The following is a 22,990-nucleotide window of genomic DNA, read 5'->3' as shown; positions in this document are numbered from 1 at the left end:
ATAAACATGGTCAAACTGAGACAGATACCTGTCTACGCTCACAGGAGGAGGGAGTTTGTGTCTCTATAGACTTCTGTATACAAATGAGGCGGGGAAAAGGAGAGAGACACAGACTGACAGTGCAATATGAAGACCATTCGACATTTGCAGTCGTGGTTGATGCACTGCATAGGATTACACAAAAATGGTGAGTATTTCTTTGCATTTTGACAAGTTGACATTGAATTGAAATATTAAGATGTTTGAGTTCTTTGCAGTACGGCTTCATCAACAGCTGCCTGCAGTCTCTGGTGACAGAGAAGTTTGGCCAGGAGACCTGGGACAAACTGAGGTTTGGTCAATTTATGGTCATTTTGGTCATTTATGGTCAAATTGTGTACAAATTTAATAAGGATCAATTGTTTTTCATAGCTCTATATTAGGGATCCAGGATCCCTTCATGACTTATACGGTGTACAGCGATGTCTTGACCTTGAGTCTGGTGCAAGAGGCCTGTTCACTACTGGGTAAGACTGCAAATTCCATTAAATTAAGGTATTTGGTTTTATTTTGTAACCATTTCGGTGCTTGGCTTCCATTGCGTTCTGCTCTTATCAGACATTTTTTCATACCAGTCTGACATATTTTATTAAGTGTAGCCATGTTAGGACTGGATATGTGTTCTGCGCCAGTTTTGCACACAATATCGTCATAAAAGAAGCTTTTTATATTTCAAGAAGTTTAAATAAAAGACGCATTTGTAATAGTATTAGAATACATTTGGAAATTGATATAAATGATTAAATAAATTAGTGCATTAACCAGAGAACTTTTACATTGTAATTTACACAGCAAATATGTGGTTTTCTGTTGATGGAAAAATACATCATATTTACCGTGAATAATATTTTGCACAAAATGAAATCGTGTGGCGTGAACTCCATGTGTGCATGTGTTAACTCAAGTGTTAACAACGTCCCCGATGAAATCCAACAAGTTACACCCACAAGGTGTTTTATGTGTGAATGCACAATCACAGCCTCAAAACTGAAAATTAAGGACATTAAAACATGTTTTTTTTTCTCCTTTTTTTTTCCTTTTTGTTTTGGGAATAACAGAATATGGCACTTACTTGTTAAATTTCACTTCCTTTTTTTTTGTTTTTCCAAACAATATCAGAAGAAAACAGTGGGCCCTTGAGGTCAGATGTGTAAAACCTAACAAGAATTGTTTATTCAGAGCATGCCAACAGGGTACAATACTCTTCCCAATGGGCTTATTATCTTGCCCGTACATATTTTTGGGAGTCTGCTGTAATTGAATTTCTGTCCTCATCAGTGCTGCAATAAAACAAACAGATGTACAACAGATCTACAAAAATGTGACAAGCTTTTATTTTGGTTTAACCCTTACCCTAAATTTGGTGTGTATGTGTTTTCATGTTTCAGATGTCTCTGCAGATGTATTTCTGAAGCTTTTCGGCGAACATTTCTTCAGTTTCTGTAAGCATTCGGGCTACGACACCATGCTGAGGACGCTGGGAGGAAACCTCATTGAATTCATTGGAAATCTGGATGCTCTCCACAGTTACCTGGCTCTGTCCTATGAGGTACGCTCATCAGCATCATTTATAGCCTTTGTACGGGCTGCAAAACACAAAAGTCTCATCTGAAAGTGTTAACCACAGACCTTATTTAAGGCTTCTGACCAAAAAAATCCACTGACTTTGAGGCGAGGGAACCAGAGATGCTAAAATGCAAAAGGGTTTTCTCAATTTCACCGTTGCAAAACTGTTTTTCTGCACTGCACGTCTACTTCAACATAGTCAGATTTTAACTTCAGGAGTTGGTGAAGACCAAAAAAGAGTTGAAAGGGAGTACCCTTTAACCAGGTGGACGCCAAACCCGGTGAATTTTGCAATTTTGTCTAATCTTTGCAACTTTACTGCAATTTGGATTTTTTAAAACAGGTCAAAGCTCACGTCATTGTTGAGCTGCATGCGGCGTATTGATAACTCAGCCTCTGTCTGTTGATCATAAGACTAAAATCCATCTCATGCTTATTTTTATTTTTAACTTAAACTGAATCGCACTCTTTGTTTTGAAGGAGATGAATGCACCGTCTTTCCGAGTGGAGATAACAGGCGATGGGAAGATGCTACTTCACTACTATTCTGACCGAAAGGGCCTGTACCATATCGTACCTGGTAAGAACAACCACAGTCCCAAAAAATTCCCATTTGCAATTTAAGCGGAATTTGATGCTGAATTTACTCTTTATCATAGCAATGTGAATACCTTTCAACTAAACTTTTGCTTTACACTCTGACTTTTCACAATATCCCATCCATTGTTGCAAACTCCTTTTTATTCCTTTCTGCCCAAATTTTTTGACCTTGCTCCAGGTATCATTGAGGCGGTTGCCAGAGAGTTTTTTGACAGCAAAGTGACCATGGTGGTTCTCAACCATTCAGAGGAAAACGAGCGCACTGGGAAGAAAGAGCATGTTGTGTTTTTGGTCAAACAGACCAAAGAAGCTTGCAAGAAAAGAGACGATTCCGGTCATAAGGGGGTGGGTTTATGCACATAGTATGTTACTATATGTGTATAATATGTATATTTCTGATTCTTGGATCACCTTTGCTATGTGTGATTTTCCCTCAGGAGGCTTTTTTCCGAACAATGAGGGAGCGTTGTATATCAATGGCTGGGAAGAAAAGCGGCTGGGACCTGATCAGAGCTGTGGTTCTACCAGATAAAGGTTCACTTTTTAAGTCTGTACTTAAAATTCTTGCTTTTAAAAGCCTTAGATCACGACCTCAGTTAGCAACCTGAATACCTACAGACATTAACTACATTTTTCTGAGCACTAGATGGCACTCTTTGGTCAACAAAGAGGTTCATGATGCCTCATTTGGCCATCACCACAGTCAACGTTCTTTGTTAATTATGAAGGGCAGCTTCTCTAACACTGATAACATTTGATTAAAAAATGATTTTTATTTCAGGCAACCTCCATTGCACCTTCAGTCCATGCTACCCAAAAAAACTGTGGGTGGAAGAGAAAGCTTTCTGCAATGCTTTTCCCTTCCATATTGTCTTTGATGAAGATGTAAGTCTCCATATATTTGTGTTTCGCTGCAGTATTTTTGGTTTGACTCAACTCATGATCTGTCTTTCTCTGTTTCTGGTCTCTGTTTTGGGCTGTCCATCAGTTGAAGGTCCGGCAGACAGGGGTGAACATCCAAAAGTTTCTTCCAGACCTCCAGGCCAGAGATGCTACGCTGGACCAATGCTTCACCATAATACACCCGCAGGTAAACACAGTCATAGATACAAAGTAGAGTAGAACTGAATCACATTTAGGGTGATCGCTGGGTTGCCCAAGGTCCTGATCTTATCCGGACATCTACAAGTCGTAACCAAAGGTTTTTTTTTTAAACTAAGAGGTCCAGTGTCCTTGGTTGAGTATATTAATATTTTAGCTTTCATTCTGATTGGTGGTCTGACAGTGAGGCTGACATGAAAGTTTCCTGGATTTCTTGAAGGTTTGTAGGCAGCAATAAACATGAATTTTCGTTGTCTCTGTCCCCCAGGTGACTTTCACCATTGAAAGCATCAGGAAGTTCATCAACAGTCAGTTTGTCTTGAAGAGCTACAAAGACAAACACACCACGCTCAAACTCAGAGGTCGGTTATGAGAAACGCGACCACAATACCCTTCATGAACGCACCACCCCACACTGTTAGCTGTTTTATAGACACGGGAACCAACCAAATCAACTTCAGAATCAAATGGTGTCTTTTTAGACTTGGGTGGAAAATCGGTAGGTACTTTAAACGGGGAATTATTCGACCGGTTCAGTGATCTCAACAGCGAAATAAGGCAGAAACACTGGCGATACCAAAAGAGACTGATCGCATTCTAAAGGTTGCGCTGAAACGCTGTGTTTCATTTCTCTGCAGGTCAGATGTTGTGGATGGAGTCTCTCCGCTGCATGTTGTACCTGTGCTCTCCGAAGCTCCGAAGGCTCCAAGAACTTCAAGATGTCGGCCTCCACTTGGCCGATCTGGCCCAGCACGATGTCACAAGAGACCTGGTTCTCCTCAACCATCAACGTCTAGCAGAGATTGAGCTCACAAACCAGCTGGAGAGGAAAAAAGTAAGAACGCATCGTCTGCTCAGACTTTTTTGAGAGTCCTGGCCAGAGAGGCAGCCCAAAAATAAGAGTATTTAATTGAAGTGGCAGTACACCACTTAGGTCCAGACTGAAATATCTAAAGGACAGTCGAATGTATTACTTTAAACTTTTTTTTACAGTTACTGATGATTCACAGAGGATACATTGACCTTGATGATTTATCTTTACGGTCGCCAAAAGGTTGACGTTTTGGGGTTTTAAGGGCCGTCCACAACAAGAGTAATAAATATTAAAATAACTAAAAATAAATAGTTTTCGAAATTGTCTGCCAATTGACAGTCAATCCTTTCCTAAAATGTCAGCACAGCATCATTAATTCTGATGTGTATTAAACAGGGTTATGACGGCTAAATTTCCCTTTGAAAACATACATTTTTCTCATATATTTCTCTGGTATTTCCAGTATTTTAGTGTAGAAAATCTTACTGTTTGGTTATATTGTTGGACGTAGAACACTGGACTAGGACTGGGACGGTGGTAGAAATTAGTTCCCTGCAATGTAAGCTGAGTAACCGGGACAGCGTTTCTTGAGGGGTATATTTTTTCCAGTGTTGTGAGAATCAAAAAGTAGGTTACCCCATTGTTTCTCCCTGTTTGTGTGCGTCTAACTGTCTCTAGGAGGAACTGAGAATCCTGTCACGGCACCTAGAGGCTGAAAAAGAGAAGACAGAGACTCTGCTGTACGCCATGCTGCCACGCCACATCGCCAATCAGCTCAAAGATGGAAAAAGCGTAGAGGCGGGTTAGTTCGTCCGTCGACCAGCTGTCTTTCTCCACGTATGTGTTTTATGTCAAAGTTTTCATCTTTTTCAGGGGAGTTCGAGGTGTGCACCATTTTGTTCAGCGACGTGGTGACCTTCACAAACATCTGTGCCGCCTGCGAGCCCATCCACATCGTCCACATGCTCAACTCCATGTACTCCAAGTTTGACCGACTCACCAACATACACGACATCTACAAGGTATTAGAAATTCCAGGCGTTTTATCAACCTCGCGTGTGTATTTCATCTATTGGAGGGGCCGCTTTTGCAGCAGCCCCATACATGTTTCTAGTATTTTGTGATATTTCTGAGATTTTGGGACGTTTCTTGGATTTTAGCATGTTTCTAAGATTTTCAGACATTTCTAGGTTGACACACTTTTCTAGGATTTTAGAATGCTTATAGGATTTTAGGACATTTATAGAATTTTATGTAATTTCTTGGATTTTGGACATCCCTCGGATTTTAGGATATTCCCAGGATTTCAGGACATTAATAGGATTTTAAGACATTTCTAGGATTTTGGACATCCCTCGGATTTTAGGATATTCCCAGGATTTCAGGACATTGATAGGATTTTAAGACATTTCTAGGATTTTGGACATCCCTCGGATTTTAGGATATTCCCAGGATTTCAGGACATTGATAGGATTTTAAGACATTTCTTGGATTTTGGACATCCCTTGGATTTTAGGATATTCCCAGGATTTCAGGACATTAATAGGATTTTAAGACATTTCTAGGATTTTGGACATCCCTCGGATTTTAGGATATTCCCAGGATGTCAGGACATTAATAGGATTTTAAGACATTTCTAGGATTTTGGACATTCCTTGGATTTTAGGATGTTTCCAGGGTTTTAGGACATGTATAGGAGTTTTGAACATTTATGGGATTTTAGGATATTTCTTGCATTTTATGACATTTATAGGTGTCTAGGACTTGAGATTATTTCTAGGATTTATAGGATATTTCTTGTATTTTAGCACTTTTTTGGATTTTAGGACACTGGGAGCTTAGCTGGGACCTCTGGCGGGGGGTGCAGGAGATCCTCCCTGGCCCTTTTTTTTTTTTATAAACAAGCTATATCTTGATGCTGTTTAATGTCCTGTGGCACCTTATGTATACTAAAAGTACAAAAACAGTTCCCAGTTTGAATCACAAAATGTTTGGGGGCCACGCAGCACCCTTTCAGGGGCCAGATTTGTCCTGTGAGCCATAAGTTGAGTATCACTGCTCTAAATTGTACATGGTTTTGATGGCAGTAAAAGATGAAATATTAGTCACAATCTGTTAAATTAAAATATGCAAGTGTTCATGTGAATTTCACATTGCTAAATCAAATATTTGGCTTTATTGGTCCTAAAGGTGGAGACTATCGGTGACGCGTACATGGTGGTGGGTGGCGTTCCAGTCCCGACAGAGACCCACGCTCACAGAGTTGCAAACTTTGCTTTGGGTATGAAGATAGCTGCCAGAGAGGTCACCAACCCTGTGACGGGCAAACCTATACAGGTACGAATTTTTCATTATTTGTGAACTAACAAGTTTAGAGTCTTGTAAACACAATATCTCAATAAGACATTGAAATCATTTCCTCAAATTTGGCACAAACGTCCACTTCGATTCAGGGATGAACTGATTAGAATTTAATTATCAAACGTCAATGTAACTGCAACCTTAAGTCCACCTCATTCTCATAAAAGTGGTATCTCAAGGACACCTTAAGGGAATTTCCTCAATTTTGGCACAAACGTCCACTTCGACTCAGGGATGAACTGATTAGAATTTAATTATCAAACGTCAATGTAACTGCAACCTTAAGTCCACCTCATTCTCATAAAAGTGGTATCTCAAGGACACCTTAAGGGAATTTCCTCAATTTTGGCACAAACGTCCACTTGGACTCAAAGTCCAGTTAGAACCAGCTTCCAACCTGCATATCTCATGACACTGGGACACCCAAAGTTCTTCTAATCGTTATAAATGGACAATTTGGACCTTTTCCGACGTTAAAGCTCATTTTACCCTGTTTAAGTTATTCAGAAAATGTTACTGTGATTTTCTACGACACTATTTCACACTAAAGTGTATGTGCTGACCATGTGTGTCTGAATATTTTAGATCCGAGTGGGTCTGCACACCGGTCCGGTGCTGGCTGGGGTGGTGGGGGAGAAGATGCCTCGTTACTGCTTGTTTGGAGACACTGTTAACACGGCGTCCAGGATGGAGAGTCATGGAGTCCCTGACCACATTCACCTCAGCACTTCCACATTTAGGTGTGTGTGTGTGTGTGTGTACACAGGCCCTAAGACTAATCAACATTTTAAGGAGCAGCTGGAGACTCTTATTGCACAACTTTTTTTTTTTTTTAAATAATTGAAGTACTTATTTTCCATTTAGAGAAAGGTAGGTACCCTTGAATTGGAAAACTTCAATAATAAATAAATTAATGAATTAATGATAATGATTGTACCACCTGTAGATGGGACTCTGCACTTTGATACATTTTTACCTATTATTTACATTTTAATGTTTTGAATTTCCACATTTTACACATGCACAAATATCTATATGTGTGTTTACGTGTATTTGTATGTGGATATTTGCACCACCTACCACCTAATATTTTTGAATTGGTTTGGCACTTTAATATTTTACATGTTTTTACAGCACTTTTTATCATAAGCGCTTATATTTTATATCTTATATTTTAAGGCATGTATAATATACGTGTGTTTTCCTCTACATTTTTAAGCACTATTTTTTTACCATTTTTTTCTATCCAGAACAGGTGTATAAAGAGATATATGTGTATGACTATCAGAAGTTGTCATATTGCATGATTTCAAAATTCAATGACCCCTGGGTGTGAGACCAATGAATGCTAATTTTTTTTATTACATTTTGATTTAAGGGATTTTAACCCATTAAGGATTTTTTTTTAATTATTTTATTTTTATTTGATTACATTATGTTTTAAATTTTAATGGATTTTAACCTATTAATGATTTTTTTAATGTATTTTATTTTATATTTGATTACATTTTTTTATTTAACTTATAAGGGATTTTAACCTACTAAGTACTCATTTATTTATTTATTTATTTTAAAGCTGTGGCACTGTCGTCTTATCGCTCCCCTCTGTAGTGAGCTGAAGGATGCTGGGTTCATCATACGAGAGCGAGGGCAGATTGAGGTGAAGGGCAAAGGCCAGATGACCACTTACTTCCTGCTGGGGAACCCATTGGTGTCAGAAGATTGCATCATGGGAAGAGAGGAAGGATGGGCCTGTCTTTATAAGGAGCACCTTTATGGCCAAAGCAAAAAAGGTAAAGATAGAAATGTATGAAATTTGAGATTTTCTTTCATTTTTTGCCAAAAAAACAAGATTTAAAGGTTTAGGGCTTCAAACTTATTGTGCAATGCTAAAATTATTACATTGAAGCCTAAATAAATTGGCTTGATTTCTGTCAAAAACATGGGAAGAAAGCAATCTGTAATGATCCAAAAATTAGCAAGAAATTAGCAAAAAAGTACAAGAAAAATACGAATTAATAATAAGATAATAATAATTAAAAAAATAAATAATAAAAAAAAGCAAAATAAAATAAAAAAATAAACAAGGAAAAGACCTAAAAAAAGTGCTTGAAAATTATAATAATCCATATTTTTAAATATGGAATTATGACAATGAGAAATACAATTTTTCCCTTGATTTTTTTTTCCCTAGCTGTTTAAAATACTTTTCTAAATCTACTAATTTCTTGCAGTTTGTGGAACATTTTTTAAGTTGCACATTGCATTTTTTTTTTGATAGAAATTGCACCAATTTGCTCAGAATATTTTACAATCGTTGCCATGTTTCTCAATCATGCTCTTTTTTTAATCCCCTAGCACATCGTCTGGCTGTAAAACTTAAAAAAATACTAATTTCCTAAAGCAGCAGTGACGTTTGAGGCAACACATTTAGAAATGGTGGAGTGGAGCTTCACTTGCTGTGTATTTGGTGGATGTACGGACTTTAAGGAATAATAGATCACAAGATTTCAGGCGTGGGTGATGTTTTTTTTTTTTTTCTTCAATCAAAAGTCTTAAAAAATTCCCTTTTATTCAGAGTCCAACACAGAGCCTGATGTGAGGACTGAGACTGAGCCAGGAGACACATTCTCAGATGGAGACATTGCGTCGGACCCCAGCCGATTAGACTCCGTCGCTCCTTTTGCCTGGGACATCACCGCGCCGTATGACACCGGCGACAACATCGACAACACGTCAGCAAGCAATTTCAACAGTAGACTCTGTGTTTTATTGTGAGTCAGAATCTCCTGAGCCTGAGTTTTGTGTTATACAAAACATTACAACATTACTTAAATTACAACAGCACTAACCCATACAAACATTTCACAAAACACTTTAATATTCACAAAACACTGCAGCATTTCACAAAATACTGCAACGTTTCACAAAACACTGCAACATTTCAGAAAATACTGCAACATTTCAGAAAATACTGCAGCATTTCAGAAAATACTGCAACGTTTCACAAAATACTGGAACATTTTAGAAAACACTGCAGCGTTTCACAAAATACTGCAACATTTTACAAAATACTACAGCATTTCACAAAATACTGCAACGTTTCACAAAACACTGCAACATTTCAGAAAATACTGCAACATTTCAGAAAATACTGCAGCATTTCAGAAAATACTGCAACGTTTCACAAAATACTGGAACATTTTAGAAAACACTGCAGCGTTTCACAAAATACTGCAACATTTTACAAAATACTGCAACGTTTCACAAAACACTGCAGCATTTCACAAAATACTGCAACGTTTCACAAAACACTGCAGCATTCCAGAAAATACTGCAGCGTTTCACAAAATACTGCAACGTTTCACAAAATACTGCAACATTTCAGAAAATACTGCAACATTTCAGAAAATACTGCAGCATTTCTCAAAATACTGCAACGTTTCACAAAACACTGCAGCATTTCACAAAATACTGCAACGTTTCACAAAACACTGCAACATTTTAAAAAATACTGCAACATTTCACAAAATACTGCAACGTTTCACAAAACACTGCAGCATTTCAGAAAATACTGCAGCATTTTACAAAATATTGCAACATTTCCGAAACACTGCAACATTTCAGAAAATACTTCAATATTCACAAAACACTGCAACATTTTAGAAAATACTACAACATTTCACAAAATACTTCAATATTCACAAAACACTGCAGCATTTCAGAAAATACTGCAACATTTCCGAAACACTGCAACATTTCAGAAAATACTTCAATATTCACAAAACACTGCAACATTTCTCAAAATACTGCAACATTTCACAAAACACTGGAACATTACACAGAATACGGCTGGACTGGTCAACTGCAGGGTTATCGTTGAATGCATCTACGGGCTATTCAGAGGGGTTTCGTTGTGTCTCAAGAAACAAATCCTCCGTAGCCCTCATGTTAACAAGTGTCTCCAAAAGCAGCAGGTTTGAATATTATGACTTTATTCTCATAAATAATGACTTTTTTCTCGTTAATAATGAGTTTGATCTCGTTAATAATGACTTTTTTCTCGTTAATAATGACTTTTTTTCTCGTTAATGAGTTTAATCTCGTAAATAATGACTTTTTTCTCATTAATAATGACTTTTTTTCTCGTTAATAATGAGTTTTTTCTCGTTAATTATGACTTTTTCTCGTTAATAATGAGTTTAATCTCGTAAATAATGACTTTTTTCTCATTAATAATGACCTTTTTCTCGTTAATAATGACTTTTTTTCTCGTTAATAATGACTTTTTTCTCGTTAATAATGAGTTTAATCTCGTAAATAATGACTTTTTTCTCATTAATAATGACTTTTTTCTCATTAATAATGACTTTTTCTCGTTAATAATGAGTTTTTTCTCGTTAATAATGACTTTTTCTCGTTAATGACTTTTTCTCGTTAATAATGAGTTTAATCTCGTAAATGACTTTTTTCTCGTTAATAATGACTTTTTTTCTCGTTAATGAGTTTAATCTCGTAAATACTGACTTTTTTCTCATTAATAATGACTTTTTTTCTCGTTAATAATGACTTTTTTCTCGTTAATAATGACTTTTTTCTCGTTAATAATGACTTTTTTTCTCGTTAATAATGAGTTTAATCTCGTAAACAATGACTTTTTTCTCATTAATAATGACTTTTTTTCTCGTTAATAATGAGTTTTTTCTCGTTAATAATGACTTTTTTCTCGTTAATGAGTTTAATCTCGTAAATAATGACTTTTTTCTCATTAATAATGACTTTTTTTCTCGTTAATAATGAGTTTTTTCTCGTTAATGAGTTTTTTCTCATTAATAATGACGTTTTTTCTCGTTAATAATGAGTTTTTTCTTGTTAATAATGACTTTTTTCTCGTTAATAATGAGTTTAATTTCGTAAATAATGACTTTTTTCTCATTAATAATGACTTTTTTCTCGTTAATAATGAGTTTAATCTCGTAAATAATGACTTTTTTTCTCATTAATAATGACTTTTTTCTCGTTAATAATTAGTTTTTTCTCGTAACTAATGACTTTAATCTCGTAAATAATTTTAAAAAAAAATTCCCTTAATGTGGCCCTAATCCTCCGTCGTAGAATTGGATTTTAAATACCTATAATTTAATTTTTGATATCCATAATCTAAGAGCAATTTTAGATATGGTATCTACAATGAACACTGAATTGTTTACGTGTATGTTGTGTGCCCAGAACAACTATCTTCCATTATGGATATGCTTGCTTTGATTGTAACAAGAACAATTCAATTATATTTATTTAGCATTTCATCTCATTGGTTTTTCCCTAACACTGGCAATTCAAAGCTGTTTAGATGTAATTCATCCATCGAAGCTGAAATTGTCCGAGGACTGATCACTGTCTTGGCAGTATTCATAAAGTGATCAATGATGAATTCCGGCATTTATGATGAAATCTGTAGAACATATTTCATCATTTATGATGAAATCTGTAGAACATATTTCATCATAAAGGCCTGAATGTGACATCACAGCTACAAAACTCCCCAACACTCTATAGCTGTGTTCCACAGTCTGTGTGTCTCTGTCTCTGTGCACACAGACACACTAGTGCAACAGAAAGGAGACATTAGCAGAGGGTCAGGAAAAGTGAAGTGCTACTTTGGTAGCTGCACTTTTTTATTGTTGAACCCTGAAGCTAAAATATCCTATTAATAGGGGCTTACAATAGGGGTTCGTTGGGGTGTCAACATCTGGAAAAGTGAAGTGCTACCTTGATAGCTGCGCTCTTTTGGTTGTTGAACCCTGAGGAACCCTGAAGAACCCTAAAGCTAAAATATCCTATTAATAGGGGCTTACAATTGGGGTTGGTAGGGGTGTCAACATCTGGAAAAGTGAAGTGCTACCTTTGTAGCTGCGCTCTTTTGGTTGTTGAACGCTGAAGAACCCTAAAGCTAAAATATCCTATTAATAGAGGCTTACAATAGGGGTTGGTAGGGGTGTCAACATCTGGAAAAGTGAAGTGCTACCTTTGTAGCTGCGCTCTTTTGGTTGTTGAACGCTGAAGAACCCTGAAGAACCCTAAAGCTAAAATATCCTATTAATAGGGGCTTACAATAGGGGTTGGTTGGGGTGTCAACATCTGGAAAAGTGAAGTGCTACCATGGTACCTGTGCTCTTTTGGTTGTTGAACCCTGAGGAACCCTGAAGAACCCTAAAGCTAAAATATCCTATTAATAGGGGCTTACAATAGGGGTTGGTAGGGGTGTCAACATCTGCAAAAGTGAAGTGCTACCTTGGTAGCTGCACTCTTTTAGTTGTTGAACGCTGAAGAATCCTAAAGCTAAAATATCCTATTAATAGAGGCTTACAATTGGTGTTGGTAGGGGTGTCAACATCTGGAAAAGTGAAGTGCTACCTTGATAACTGCACTCTTTTGGTTGTTGACCCCAGAAGCTAGAATATTTTTTTTTTGATAGAGGCTAAAATATGAATAAATAAAATATCTCAATTCAGAAACTGACCCTCTTTAAGTTAATTTCGCCAAGTGGATCATTTTAGTTCTGTTATTGATTAATTCAATTGATTTGTGAATTGAGTTTGAATCTTCTTTTTGTTAAATTTCTAAAATGAACTGGAAGCCAGGATCTGTATCTGATCTGTATACTTTGTGTGATCATTTTGTGACTTTTTTTGTGATTTTGTGTCTCTTTGTGGTCATTCTGAGTCTTTCTGTTGTTTTTTTTTTGTGTCTCTTTCAGATATTTTTTTGTGTCTTGTCTTGTTTATCTTTCATGTCGTGACTTTTTTGTCATTTCTTTCTCTTCGTGGTCATTTCATTGTCTCCTTCTGGTTGTTTGTATTTCCTTGATGTCATTTCATTTCTTCTTTGTCATGTTGTGTCTTGCTACCTCTTTGACCCCTCCCCGCCCAAAGACGAGTGCAATTATGTCATATAACATTAGTCTCTATTTTAGACTCTCCTATAACATATTAAATAGAAGGATTATGTATTTTGTAATCAATTTAATATTATAAACACAGAAAATACGCACTGACATAGTTAGACAACATGGTCACATGAATACTGTTACAACACACTCATTGTAAATAAATTAACATAAAAAAGCTCAAACAAATTATTGTAGAGGAAGACAGGAACCTAACTTGAAGGGAATATGGTAGTGACATTTTTTTCTTATATTCAATAAATTCTAAAGTTAAAACAGCATTTATGTGACTTTCTGAATGTCTGTATGAAGGTAATCTAATCAATCTGGTTCTCTGAGGATGAAATAAACATGAATCCCTTATCTGACAATGCATGTTTCTTGTTTCTTTGGGGAGAAAACCATGAGATTAGGAAATACATTTATCAGTGTTCTTCACCTTTAGCAAGTTTTGCAGTTGCACAAAGAGCGTCCTTTATTAAGTTGGGGTTTAATATGCATTATATGTCCTGCAGATGCAGAGATTCCCTCTCAAACATGTCCAGCTATGAGGATGCCAACGATGATGTAGCTTAGCGTCGCAGGAAGAAACCCTCTACTCGAGCTAACCAGAGGAGACGTCGAGGAGAATATGGCGCTGGTCGCATTCCTCGGCACCAACACATTACAGATGTTCCCCTCGCAGCAGGACGAGCACATCTGCCGGATTCAAATGGTAAGAAAACGCCCTGATTGCATGATTTTTTTCTGTGACTTCTTTCTTTTTTTTATCATGAGCATCAGGTCACCTTAATCTCCACGTACCTGATAGCCGTTATCAGTGACATCAGCACAGCCGGTAAACAGACAGTCCTCCAGGGTTGCACAGCGCTTGGTCACAGACACGCTGTCTCCATGGTTATCCATCATGTGAAGTGTGTGACAGTATCTGGCATCTGAAAGACACAGGACACAGGAGTGGTATTTTTGGGGAAAGAAGTTTGCATCCACTCATTCAAGCGTAGAAACATGGAAACATATGAGAAAACTCTGATCTCTCACCTTTTGGACAGTAAACATCTGGTGCCCAGCGGTTACACTCGTAGTTATCTGCGGCATCTTCACATGTGAAGCATTTGAAGCCGCCAGGATGAGGTGTAGCTGTGGACACACACACACACACACACTTAAATTATTTGAATGAATAGAATTTAAAGCAAACAAAATGAAAACTGCATATTAAACAGGAGACAAGTTGTGAGATGGAATATAAAACACAGATGAAAGCTACACTTTTAAATGCTTTTTTAAATATTCATTTTGCATTATCATTTTAAAAATTAAATTGTTCACCTCTAACACTAAAAAGAATAAGGACATTTTCTTCATATCTTTTTATTTACTTTGGATGAATGCACAATTTGAATGCTAATTCAACCAAGTATGTCTTCTTTCATGCCAATTTCAGCCCGCTAAGTCAAGTGACACCAGAGACGGATACCATGAAGCGAGATTAGTGCCTAAACCAGGTATGTTGAGTCTAAAGCTGGGGTTTCCTGTACTATAAAGGGGGCTGGATCACCATGGTAACTTCTGTAGCAAACTTAACCGGGTCAGGAGCAGGTTATATGCAGAGTTTCAGCTTGAAATCAGCTGAAAATCTCCTTTCACAGCTTCTTTGAGTATTGTCACTTTATAATCAGAGTCAGTATGCGAGCCATGCAGATTATCAGCTGAGAGAAAATGTTATAAATACCCTTAATGCAACTTGCTGAGGTGTGATGTGACATAAATGCCACCTTATGAAGCTCTGTGAATCACAAAGCCTTTTTTTTTTTGACCCAGAAACCTACAGTTAATCAGGGATGCAGAAAATCTGAGCGGCAATATTGTTTACTTTATTTACACAATTGTGGCTCTCACTGAATGTGTTTTCTGGTCCATTTGTCCACAGTGGCTCTAAAAAAGCTTCTATAAAACCACAGATTGCATTATGCATTATCAGTTCACCATATATTTTTGATTAGGATGATGTTAATTTCATATTAAATGCGATATAAGTCATTCAAATCATACCATACCGTTACCACTTATTATATTTACATGCGCAGCTCTGTTTTTATACTGCTGTTACAGCTGATAGATTAGTCTGTTGGTATTTATCACAGATGTGACAGTGTTTCCAGGAATGTTTATACATTTAAATCACATGTTAAGCATGAAGTTATATTATGCTCCTACTTGAGGGATGCAGCTGGATGATGTCCATCATGGTGAAGTCCCGTGACTGGACAGTTTTCAGCCAATAAGCAATGCTGGTCATTAGCAGGACCCAGGCCACCGTCGGCCAGGCCTCCATCATCGGCCCAATGTTCCCTCATGCACTTTTCTGTTTGGGCAGGCGAACTCTGTGGGAGAGAAGATTCATGAAATGCTGAAACACATATATATCCGCAGGAGGCATGTCTAAAAATAGATTATAAATGAACAGACTTTATCAAAAAAAAATGTGTATTTCTTCATTTTTATAGTTGCAGTGAACAGAGAATATGCAAACTTCTGAGAAAACTGATGCCAGCATCTAATAATAGAATTAGTCTATTAAAGTGATCAACTGTGTGCTGCTCATGCTGTGAGCTCGCTTCATTATTTAAACGTCAAAAAGGACCCCTACCAGTCTACAGACAAAGGACAGGAAGACATCTATTATAACTATTAACACTGTCACTTCTGACATGAGTAATGTTTCAATTACAAGCTCCCTTTGCCCTCTGGGAATTTCACCATTAGGCCTTGCTTGCCAGATGGGGTTTTTTTTCTGTCATGCAGTGGGTCATTTATTAGTAGAGCAGAGTCAGCATGTGTGTTGTCTTTTACTCTGACTTCTTTAGAACAGCAGGTCTGCTCGAGGAGGAAATGTCCCCCTTACAGACCTCCTTTACTTCCAAATCAGTTCCTTTGCTAAATAGATTCACAGCCCCATTAATAAAGTGCCCAGTGTTGGCCCTTTAAGATCGGAGGAAGAGATCAGTCCCATTTGAAGTTAAACATTTGTCTTTTAAATCAGTTTTTCGTAAATACTCATGAAACAAAAGTAGCGTGTGCAGTTTTGCTCAAAGTTGGTGCCCGTTTTCGGATGCATCGTCCGAGCTTTTCGAAGCAGTCTTGGGATATTCTGCCAGCTACAGGAATTCAGCTACAGTGACCTTTACTGCACCATCTAGGTTTCACAACTTGTTTTACGCATGAAATGTTGTAATAATTGTTTAAAGTAGGCATGGTTTATTACAATAAATCATAACGTGAAGACATTCACACTCTGAACTTAAAAAAATGATCATAAATCCCCTGTGTGTCCTACAGATCTGAAATCTTTCCAGCACATCCACTGAATTGTGACAAAAGCGACTCAGAAGTCTGTCACCCTAAATTTATATTCATCAAAGTTGTTTTTCTTGGCGTTATAACATCCAGCGAAGTATTCAAGCACAGCCTGGACAGCCCTCTCTTATAAATCTTCCTCCTGGATTTGCTGAGATGTCAATCAATGAATTAAACACCAGATGACCTGGTTTTTCCCCCTGACATCAGAAGTGTAAGATCAGCGAGGAGTTCAGATGCCTTTCTGACTCCAGTTACTGTTTTATCCCCCGGCGTTGTGTGGTTGTAAATGCTTGTTTTTTTAGCATTATGCATGCCCCAATAACACTGATCCATGCCTTTGCTGCTGACAGAATAACCATACTGAACACAGAATACCTCGACTCTCAGCACCAAAAGCTCTGATTATTGAGTTTTAGCTAAAAAAAATTATCACTTCGACCGCAGTGAGTGATTGGCATTGTAATATGTAATGTCAAAGATGCACAATATTGAAGTATTTTATTGGACTATTATAAAAACCAGCTTATATTGATAAGAAGACAGCATGGTGCAAACTAGAGCTGACACAATTAACCAATTAATTAATTAGACAATTCATATATAACACCTATGTAATTTTTTAGCTTTGTCCAGCAGCTCTATAGCTCACTTTATTGTTTGGTCGATCATTTGGTCGGTTGGTTTAACTCTTATCTTAATATGTTACATTTATAACTGAAAATGACAACAGAAATAAACGAGTCTGCCACATTTGCATATCTCAGAAGCCAGTTTTCCACCCGGAAGTCACATTTGTTGTGAGTGCGTCATCATGGTGATTTGGTCTAAAGACACAGCCTTTGTCTAATTACACCGTTAGCTCACTGTTGTGTTTTAACCTTTAATTCTTTTTTTTTTTTTTTTTTTTTTAAACCTAGCCTGCACTACAGAAGCTGAGTTGTGGAGACGCGGTCTAATACGTCGATGAAACAACTCAGACGAGTCTTTCAGTCCATGGGCTTGCATTCATTAAGCTCCTCAGTGCTACTGTATAGCTCATAATGATATTCTGTTTGCTGAAAGAAAAACTTTGAGCCGTCTGAGAGATGCAGAGCCTTGCCTGGAGTAAAGTTTGGTTGAAGTCTAAGAGGCAGGACCGTGGGGATTAGGCACAATGGCTCCCTGTTATAACTGGAGAGGGATGGAGAGGGTTTATATCACTCAGGGTTCAATCAGCTCCGACCAGCTCCTTCAGGAAAGAATCTGAAGGAGAACGGGGTTTAAATCTTTCTGTCACCCCTGACAACAGGCGATAAAGTTTGCAGGTTGTGAGTGTAAAAGTTGGTGAGAAGAAGAACCCTGCCTGTGACCTCTTCATACCACAGATAACTTTGGTTTATCTGCCAAGTCTGACGCTTTAAATCAGCCATCAGAAGTTCAGAGGTTGTTTTCTGCAAATATACAGTACTGTGCAAAAGTCTTGAAGGCCACCTTAAACTTTATTTTAGCAAAGTTTTAATGATCATACATGTTTATTTCTCAGCAGTCTTTTGTACAGAAATACAACCGGAACGTGCAGGAAATGTGTGTACAGTATTAAAAATAATTCAGAGTAAAACAACTTCAGCTGCTGGCTAAATATGCAAGTATTTAGTGTGACCTCCCTTTCCACTCAGCATGTCTTGAAATCTCTTGGGGCAGATAATATGAGATTTACAATGCTATTCTTCTGGTGTGTACAAATACAGCAGATTGCATTCAAGGTGTCCAATAGGTGCAGTATAAATAATCTGAAAAAAGACCTTCTTAAAAAAATGCAGGTCCAAAGCTCAATATTGGTTTTTTGAGCTATTCTGAATTTTTTGGTGTTTTTATGCATTGTGCATCTCTGTATTCTTTGTTTGTATCTATCTGTCTGTCTGTCTATCTTTCTATTCTATTTTTTTGGTTTTAGGGTGTTTTTATCTATGTTTTTGTTGTGTTCATTTTTCAAAATTTTGTATTATTTTTTGTGTGTAGGGAGGTTTCATATTTAAGAATAATGTAATTTATATAATAATTTTTCATTTTTCATATTATTTTTTTTTCAATTTTCATAACAATTTTGTTAAAACAGCAATTCCATGGTGGCCTTAGACTTTTGTACTATTTATAAAAAAAAAAAAATCCCTATATATAAATTACAATCTGCATATAACACGATTTAAGTCAATGACGTAAGTTATTTCCAGAAGAAAACTGTTCAGATAACATTCAGAGAAACTGTTAATTTATGACTTCACACCCTCTGTCCTCAGGCAGTGCTGCCAGAGAGTTCATATTTATGAGTGAAACACACATAAACGGCCCAACACATTGTAAATATTACTGTGAATGTCATCTTCACCAAATTCTAGACACTTTTCTCATGGATGAGGTGGTGTTATTTGTGTCAGCTGATGAGACTGTGCTGAAACACAGCTTATAACCTCAGGCGTTGGAGGAGAATGTAAGGAAAAACCTGAAAGCACCATAAACAGCACTGCCAGAGATCCAAACTGAATGTTAAAAAAATCACTAGAATAATCCTGAAGTGATCTCGGCTGCTGTAGGTGGTAAAACAAATTGTCAAATGTGAACTATTTAATTCCTTAGATGAAGGATAATTGCTCGTGGTTGGTCATGCGTGTCACAAGAATTGGAGATTTACGCCACCAGGGTTGCCTTTGAAGTCCAGCCGACATTCAGCAGCTCAGTTGTATCGAGCAGACACATATGGCAGAGGCTTAACTTCTGACATACAACTGTTGGTGTTTTTCAGCTCTGCACCGAGGTCGGAGATACATGACTGCACCAGAGAAATCGCAGTGAGTGTTGCATTCTTGTGTCTTAAGCTGTTTCACACTTCACTGTTGACGGAGACACCTGAGTACTGTGTACAAAGTTACATTTGCAGTCTGTAGTAGCAAAACTACAATCTTAAGTTACTGATGGCCCTGAGGCTGGACAGCAGCATCATTTCACGCTGATATTTGGCTGAATTTAGGTTGTGACGTCCAGTGTCAGGACAACATCTGATGCAATTTCATGCCAAAAATGAACAACATTAAGGTATGTTGCACAAAACCCAGCGTCATAATGTTAACATCCACACATCGTGAAATTAAGGTATTCAGACTTTAAAATTTCGTCAACCTTATTCCTATTCAAGTTAAAATTCAACATCTGTCTGAAGTCCAGTGTCTTTGCCTGTGGCTGCTGGGCCCATAAAAACAATAGGACATTTATTTTGACAACATTAAAGACATTAACACCATATGGATGCAGAAAAGACACAAATTTCTGCATAAAAAAAATCACCAGAAAGCAGGAAATTAAGTGTCTCTCATGTGTTTTCAAGTACTTTATTGTACTTTTTTTTAACTCAGTTTGTACTATACTTTGCATCATTACTTTTGAAGTTGCTCATTGCCTTCTTTCCATGTTTTTGAAAGAAATCAAGCCTCAGGTTTCAAAGGGTTAAAAATTGAAAAAACAAGTAGGAGTTTCTTAAAACATACACTTAAATACTTCATTAAAAATACTGACGGTAGTTCCATTCATCACAAACAGACCTGTCATGGATAAGCACCATAATCTCAATCAAAAATAAATATAGATAATAAATGTAAATATGTAACTCCATATCTCGAGACAAATGTATGTAAATTTACACACAGCAGGCTACATTTAAATGGCATTAAATTATAGAAATACACACTGTGTGCGTTAGTGTGTCAGCGCACATGCGATAAAGATCAAAGTGCGCTTCATATCTCAGCTGCACATAAATTAAAACAGCGTTAATAATTGAAAAGCTTATAGGACCACCTCAGCGCTATTCACACTACACTATCAAACTGTATATTTGAGGTGTCCACATCCTGATGTATCCTTACATGACGATTATTTATCCTAATATTTATTCTCAGAAATATCAATGCAAGCGGAATAAAATCCCAAATCCAAATCATGAATGGTTTTCCAATATAATGTCTTTAATTAACATAATCTTAAATTAGCGCCCTTATTTAGACCATTCATAAAACGCATGCAATTAATATGTTTCCATAGGCAGTCTGTGGTACTTTCTAATAAAACTCACCGGCTTTATGTCCTCGATGAGCCCGCAGGAGACTCGCAGCAGCGCAGCTGAAAATCAAAAGAAAGTACGAGCTGCCCAGATCAGAGGGGGAGGGTGCTGCTGCGTCACTGTGACGTCATTACTACTCCCATCAGCAACACTGCACTTGGATCAGTAAAAAATATGCTCACATCTTCTACACAATTTGTGGATCCCATCAGTGATTAGCAGTGTTAGACAAAGTTTTCAGATCCCGAGTACCACCCTGTGAAAACTGAAAGTTACTTAAGTAAAAGTAAGCAAGTATAATCGGGAAAATGTACTTATGTGAAGTATTAAAATGCTTATAATATATATATATATATATATATATATATATATATATATATATATATATATATATATAAAAGAAGAAAACACCCTCCCTCTCAAATTATTAAGAAAAAAAAATCCAAAAAACACCCTGAAAATCACCCCGAAAACACACAATTATGTGAAAAGGAGAATAAAACACCCAAAAACTCAGAATTATTTAAAAAAAGAAGAAAAAAACACCCAATACATTAAAAAATTATTTAAGAAATCATAGAAAAAGCCCCCATAAAACTCCAATTATTCAATTAAAGAAAATGTTTTAAAAAAAATTAAAAACTCACAAAATTGTTTTAAAAATGAAGAGGAAAACACCTATAGAACTCAAAATTATTTAAAACAAAACATGTATATACTTCATTAATTGTCTGTGAATGGACTGATTGATTAATCAATTAATCGTTGCAGCTGTACTTCTGTTCGTTTATTTAATTCCTAAACTCTTTATATGTTTTTATGCAAAAATCTGTAAACTAAAACTTTCAGACTAATGTAGTGAAGTAAAATGAGTTGAGTATACGTATAAAATAGCACGCAAAGAAAATACTCCTCAAATTCTTACTGAAGCACAATACTTGAGTAAATATACTTCTTTATATTCCACCACTGGTAAATAGTGCACTGGCAATGTTATTATAATCCAGTGGTGTCATGCAACAACATTTATTCAAGTACTGCACTTAGGTTCAATTTTGAGGTACTTGTACCTTATTTGAGGGTTTTCCCAGTGCTACAGTAGTATATATTTCTACTTTACTACATAACAGAGGCACATGTGGCTATATTTACTCCACTACGTTTTTCTGAGATGGTATTTTGCACACTAAACACAAACCTTTGTAAAATATGACGCTCTTTTATATTAAACTATCCAGCAGTATACACAATCCATAAAGCTCTATCAACTATATCATTAATATGTTTGTTACGCATTAAAGGCACAAATCTAAAATACATATTTTCCTCTTACCATGGTGTTATTTATCAGTGCAGATTGTTTTGTTGTGGGTTGCTGAGTGTTGAAGATATCAGCCATAGAGATGTCCGTCTTCTCTCCAATTTAACAGAACTAGATGGCACTCGGGTTTTGGTGCTTAAAGCGCAAAAAAAATGTTGTTTTGAAAAGAGCAACATCAATGTCTCCTCCCAGAAATCATGACCTGGTTACTAAAGATAATCCACAGACCTTGTTGCGAGCAGGAACACCCACCAACTGCATCACCCAGTGCCATCCAGTTAGAGGAAAAATATGTGTTTCTGATTTTGGGGTGAACTGATTTAAGATTTTCGGTTAGCTTCAGCAACTCACAACATCAAGTGCTACTTACATACATGTTAAACAAGCAAAACCTAATACTGAGATCAGTGTTAGTCAGATATGTAAAATAAATGCTCAAGGGCTTTGCTCAGGATCAAAAGAGATCAAACAGCAAATCTTCTCTGTGCTATATAATGAGCATGCATTATTTGCATGCATGCATTATTTGCATGCATGCATTATTTGCATGCATGCATTATTGCTGTAGGCAAATTATAAGACCCTACAAACAGCTTGCTTATTACATTGCCTGAGTGAAACACATTGCATGTTGTCTTTGTGGACAAAGTCAGAAATGATCAGCGACACGCAGCAGCCCTCTGACCTGCCTGGATATAGGATCCCTGGCAGGACAGAAATGAGGATGATAGCCACACTTGGGACCCTTGGAGGAATTTAAGTAGCATATGCACACAGATGTGCCATAAT

The 22,990-nt window shown here is 36.9% G+C and overlaps 2 protein-coding genes across 3 annotated transcripts; one reads left to right on the top strand and one right to left on the bottom strand.

Moving 5' to 3' along the window:
- Window positions 1-55: 55 nt before the first annotated feature.
- On the top strand, window positions 56-12,449 carry LOC121962616 (guanylate cyclase soluble subunit beta-2). The gene is made up of 16 exons (XM_088074403.1): window positions 56-331; window positions 412-506; window positions 1,428-1,588; window positions 2,086-2,185; window positions 2,384-2,550; window positions 2,643-2,739; window positions 2,987-3,090; window positions 3,194-3,295; window positions 3,575-3,668; window positions 3,945-4,141; window positions 4,799-4,922; window positions 4,994-5,142; window positions 6,311-6,457; window positions 7,067-7,221; window positions 8,093-8,274; window positions 9,060-12,449. The coding sequence occupies exons 2-16, from the start codon at window positions 440-442 to the stop codon at window positions 9,257-9,259; spliced, it is 2,046 nt and encodes a 681-aa protein (XP_087930529.1). The 5' UTR covers window positions 56-331; window positions 412-439; the 3' UTR covers window positions 9,260-12,449.
- A 104-nt stretch (window positions 12,450-12,553) lies between these two features.
- Window positions 12,554-22,776, bottom strand: lypd6 (LY6/PLAUR domain containing 6). 2 transcript variants are annotated; one of them, XM_088074407.1, is made up of 6 exons: window positions 22,214-22,776; window positions 20,893-20,939; window positions 15,648-15,814; window positions 14,469-14,567; window positions 14,232-14,362; window positions 12,554-14,126 (listed from the first exon to the last, which is right to left on the bottom strand). In XM_088074407.1, exons 3-6 carry the CDS (start codon window positions 15,766-15,768, stop codon window positions 13,959-13,961), a joined length of 519 nt encoding a protein of 172 aa, XP_087930533.1. In that variant the 5' UTR covers window positions 15,769-15,814; window positions 20,893-20,939; window positions 22,214-22,776; the 3' UTR covers window positions 12,554-13,958. The 2 variants fall into 2 exon arrangements, with proteins under 2 accessions (XP_087930533.1, XP_042369377.1); XM_042513443.2 differs by lacking the exon at window positions 22,214-22,776 and having other exon boundaries at window positions 20,893-21,212.
- Between the last annotated feature and the right edge of the window lie 214 nt (window positions 22,777-22,990).

The sequence above is a fragment of the Plectropomus leopardus genome, chromosome 24 (genome assembly GCF_026936395.1).
Source record: "Plectropomus leopardus strain MGB_pleo_1.0 chromosome 24, ASM2693639v1, whole genome shotgun sequence".
Classification (NCBI taxonomy): Eukaryota; Metazoa; Chordata; class Actinopteri; order Perciformes; family Serranidae; genus Plectropomus; species Plectropomus leopardus.
The sequence above is the reverse complement of the archived record's forward strand: the minus strand, read 5'-3'. Positions and strand labels throughout refer to the sequence as shown.

Excerpts from the sequence above, each read along its gene's own strand:
- LOC121962616 (XM_088074403.1), top strand. The coding sequence starts at position 440 with ATGACTTATACGGTGTACAGCGATGTCTTGACCTTGAGTCTGGTGCAA. Across the intron at positions 2,186-2,383 it reads CCTGTACCATATCGTACCTG|GTATCATTGAGGCGGTTGCC; the intron begins GTAAGAACAACC and ends ACCTTGCTCCAG. Across the intron at positions 3,669-3,944 it reads CACCACGCTCAAACTCAGAG|GTCAGATGTTGTGGATGGAG; the intron begins GTCGGTTATGAG and ends ATTTCTCTGCAG.
- lypd6 (XM_088074407.1), bottom strand. The coding sequence starts at position 15,768 with ATGATGGAGGCCTGGCCGACGGTGGCCTGGGTCCTGCTAATGACCAGC. Across the intron at positions 14,568-15,647 it reads CATCCAGCTGCATCCCTCAA|CTACACCTCATCCTGGCGGC; the intron begins GTAGGAGCATAA and ends GTGTGTCCACAG. Across the intron at positions 14,363-14,468 it reads AGATGTTTACTGTCCAAAAG|ATGCCAGATACTGTCACACA; the intron begins GTGAGAGATCAG and ends TGTGTCTTTCAG.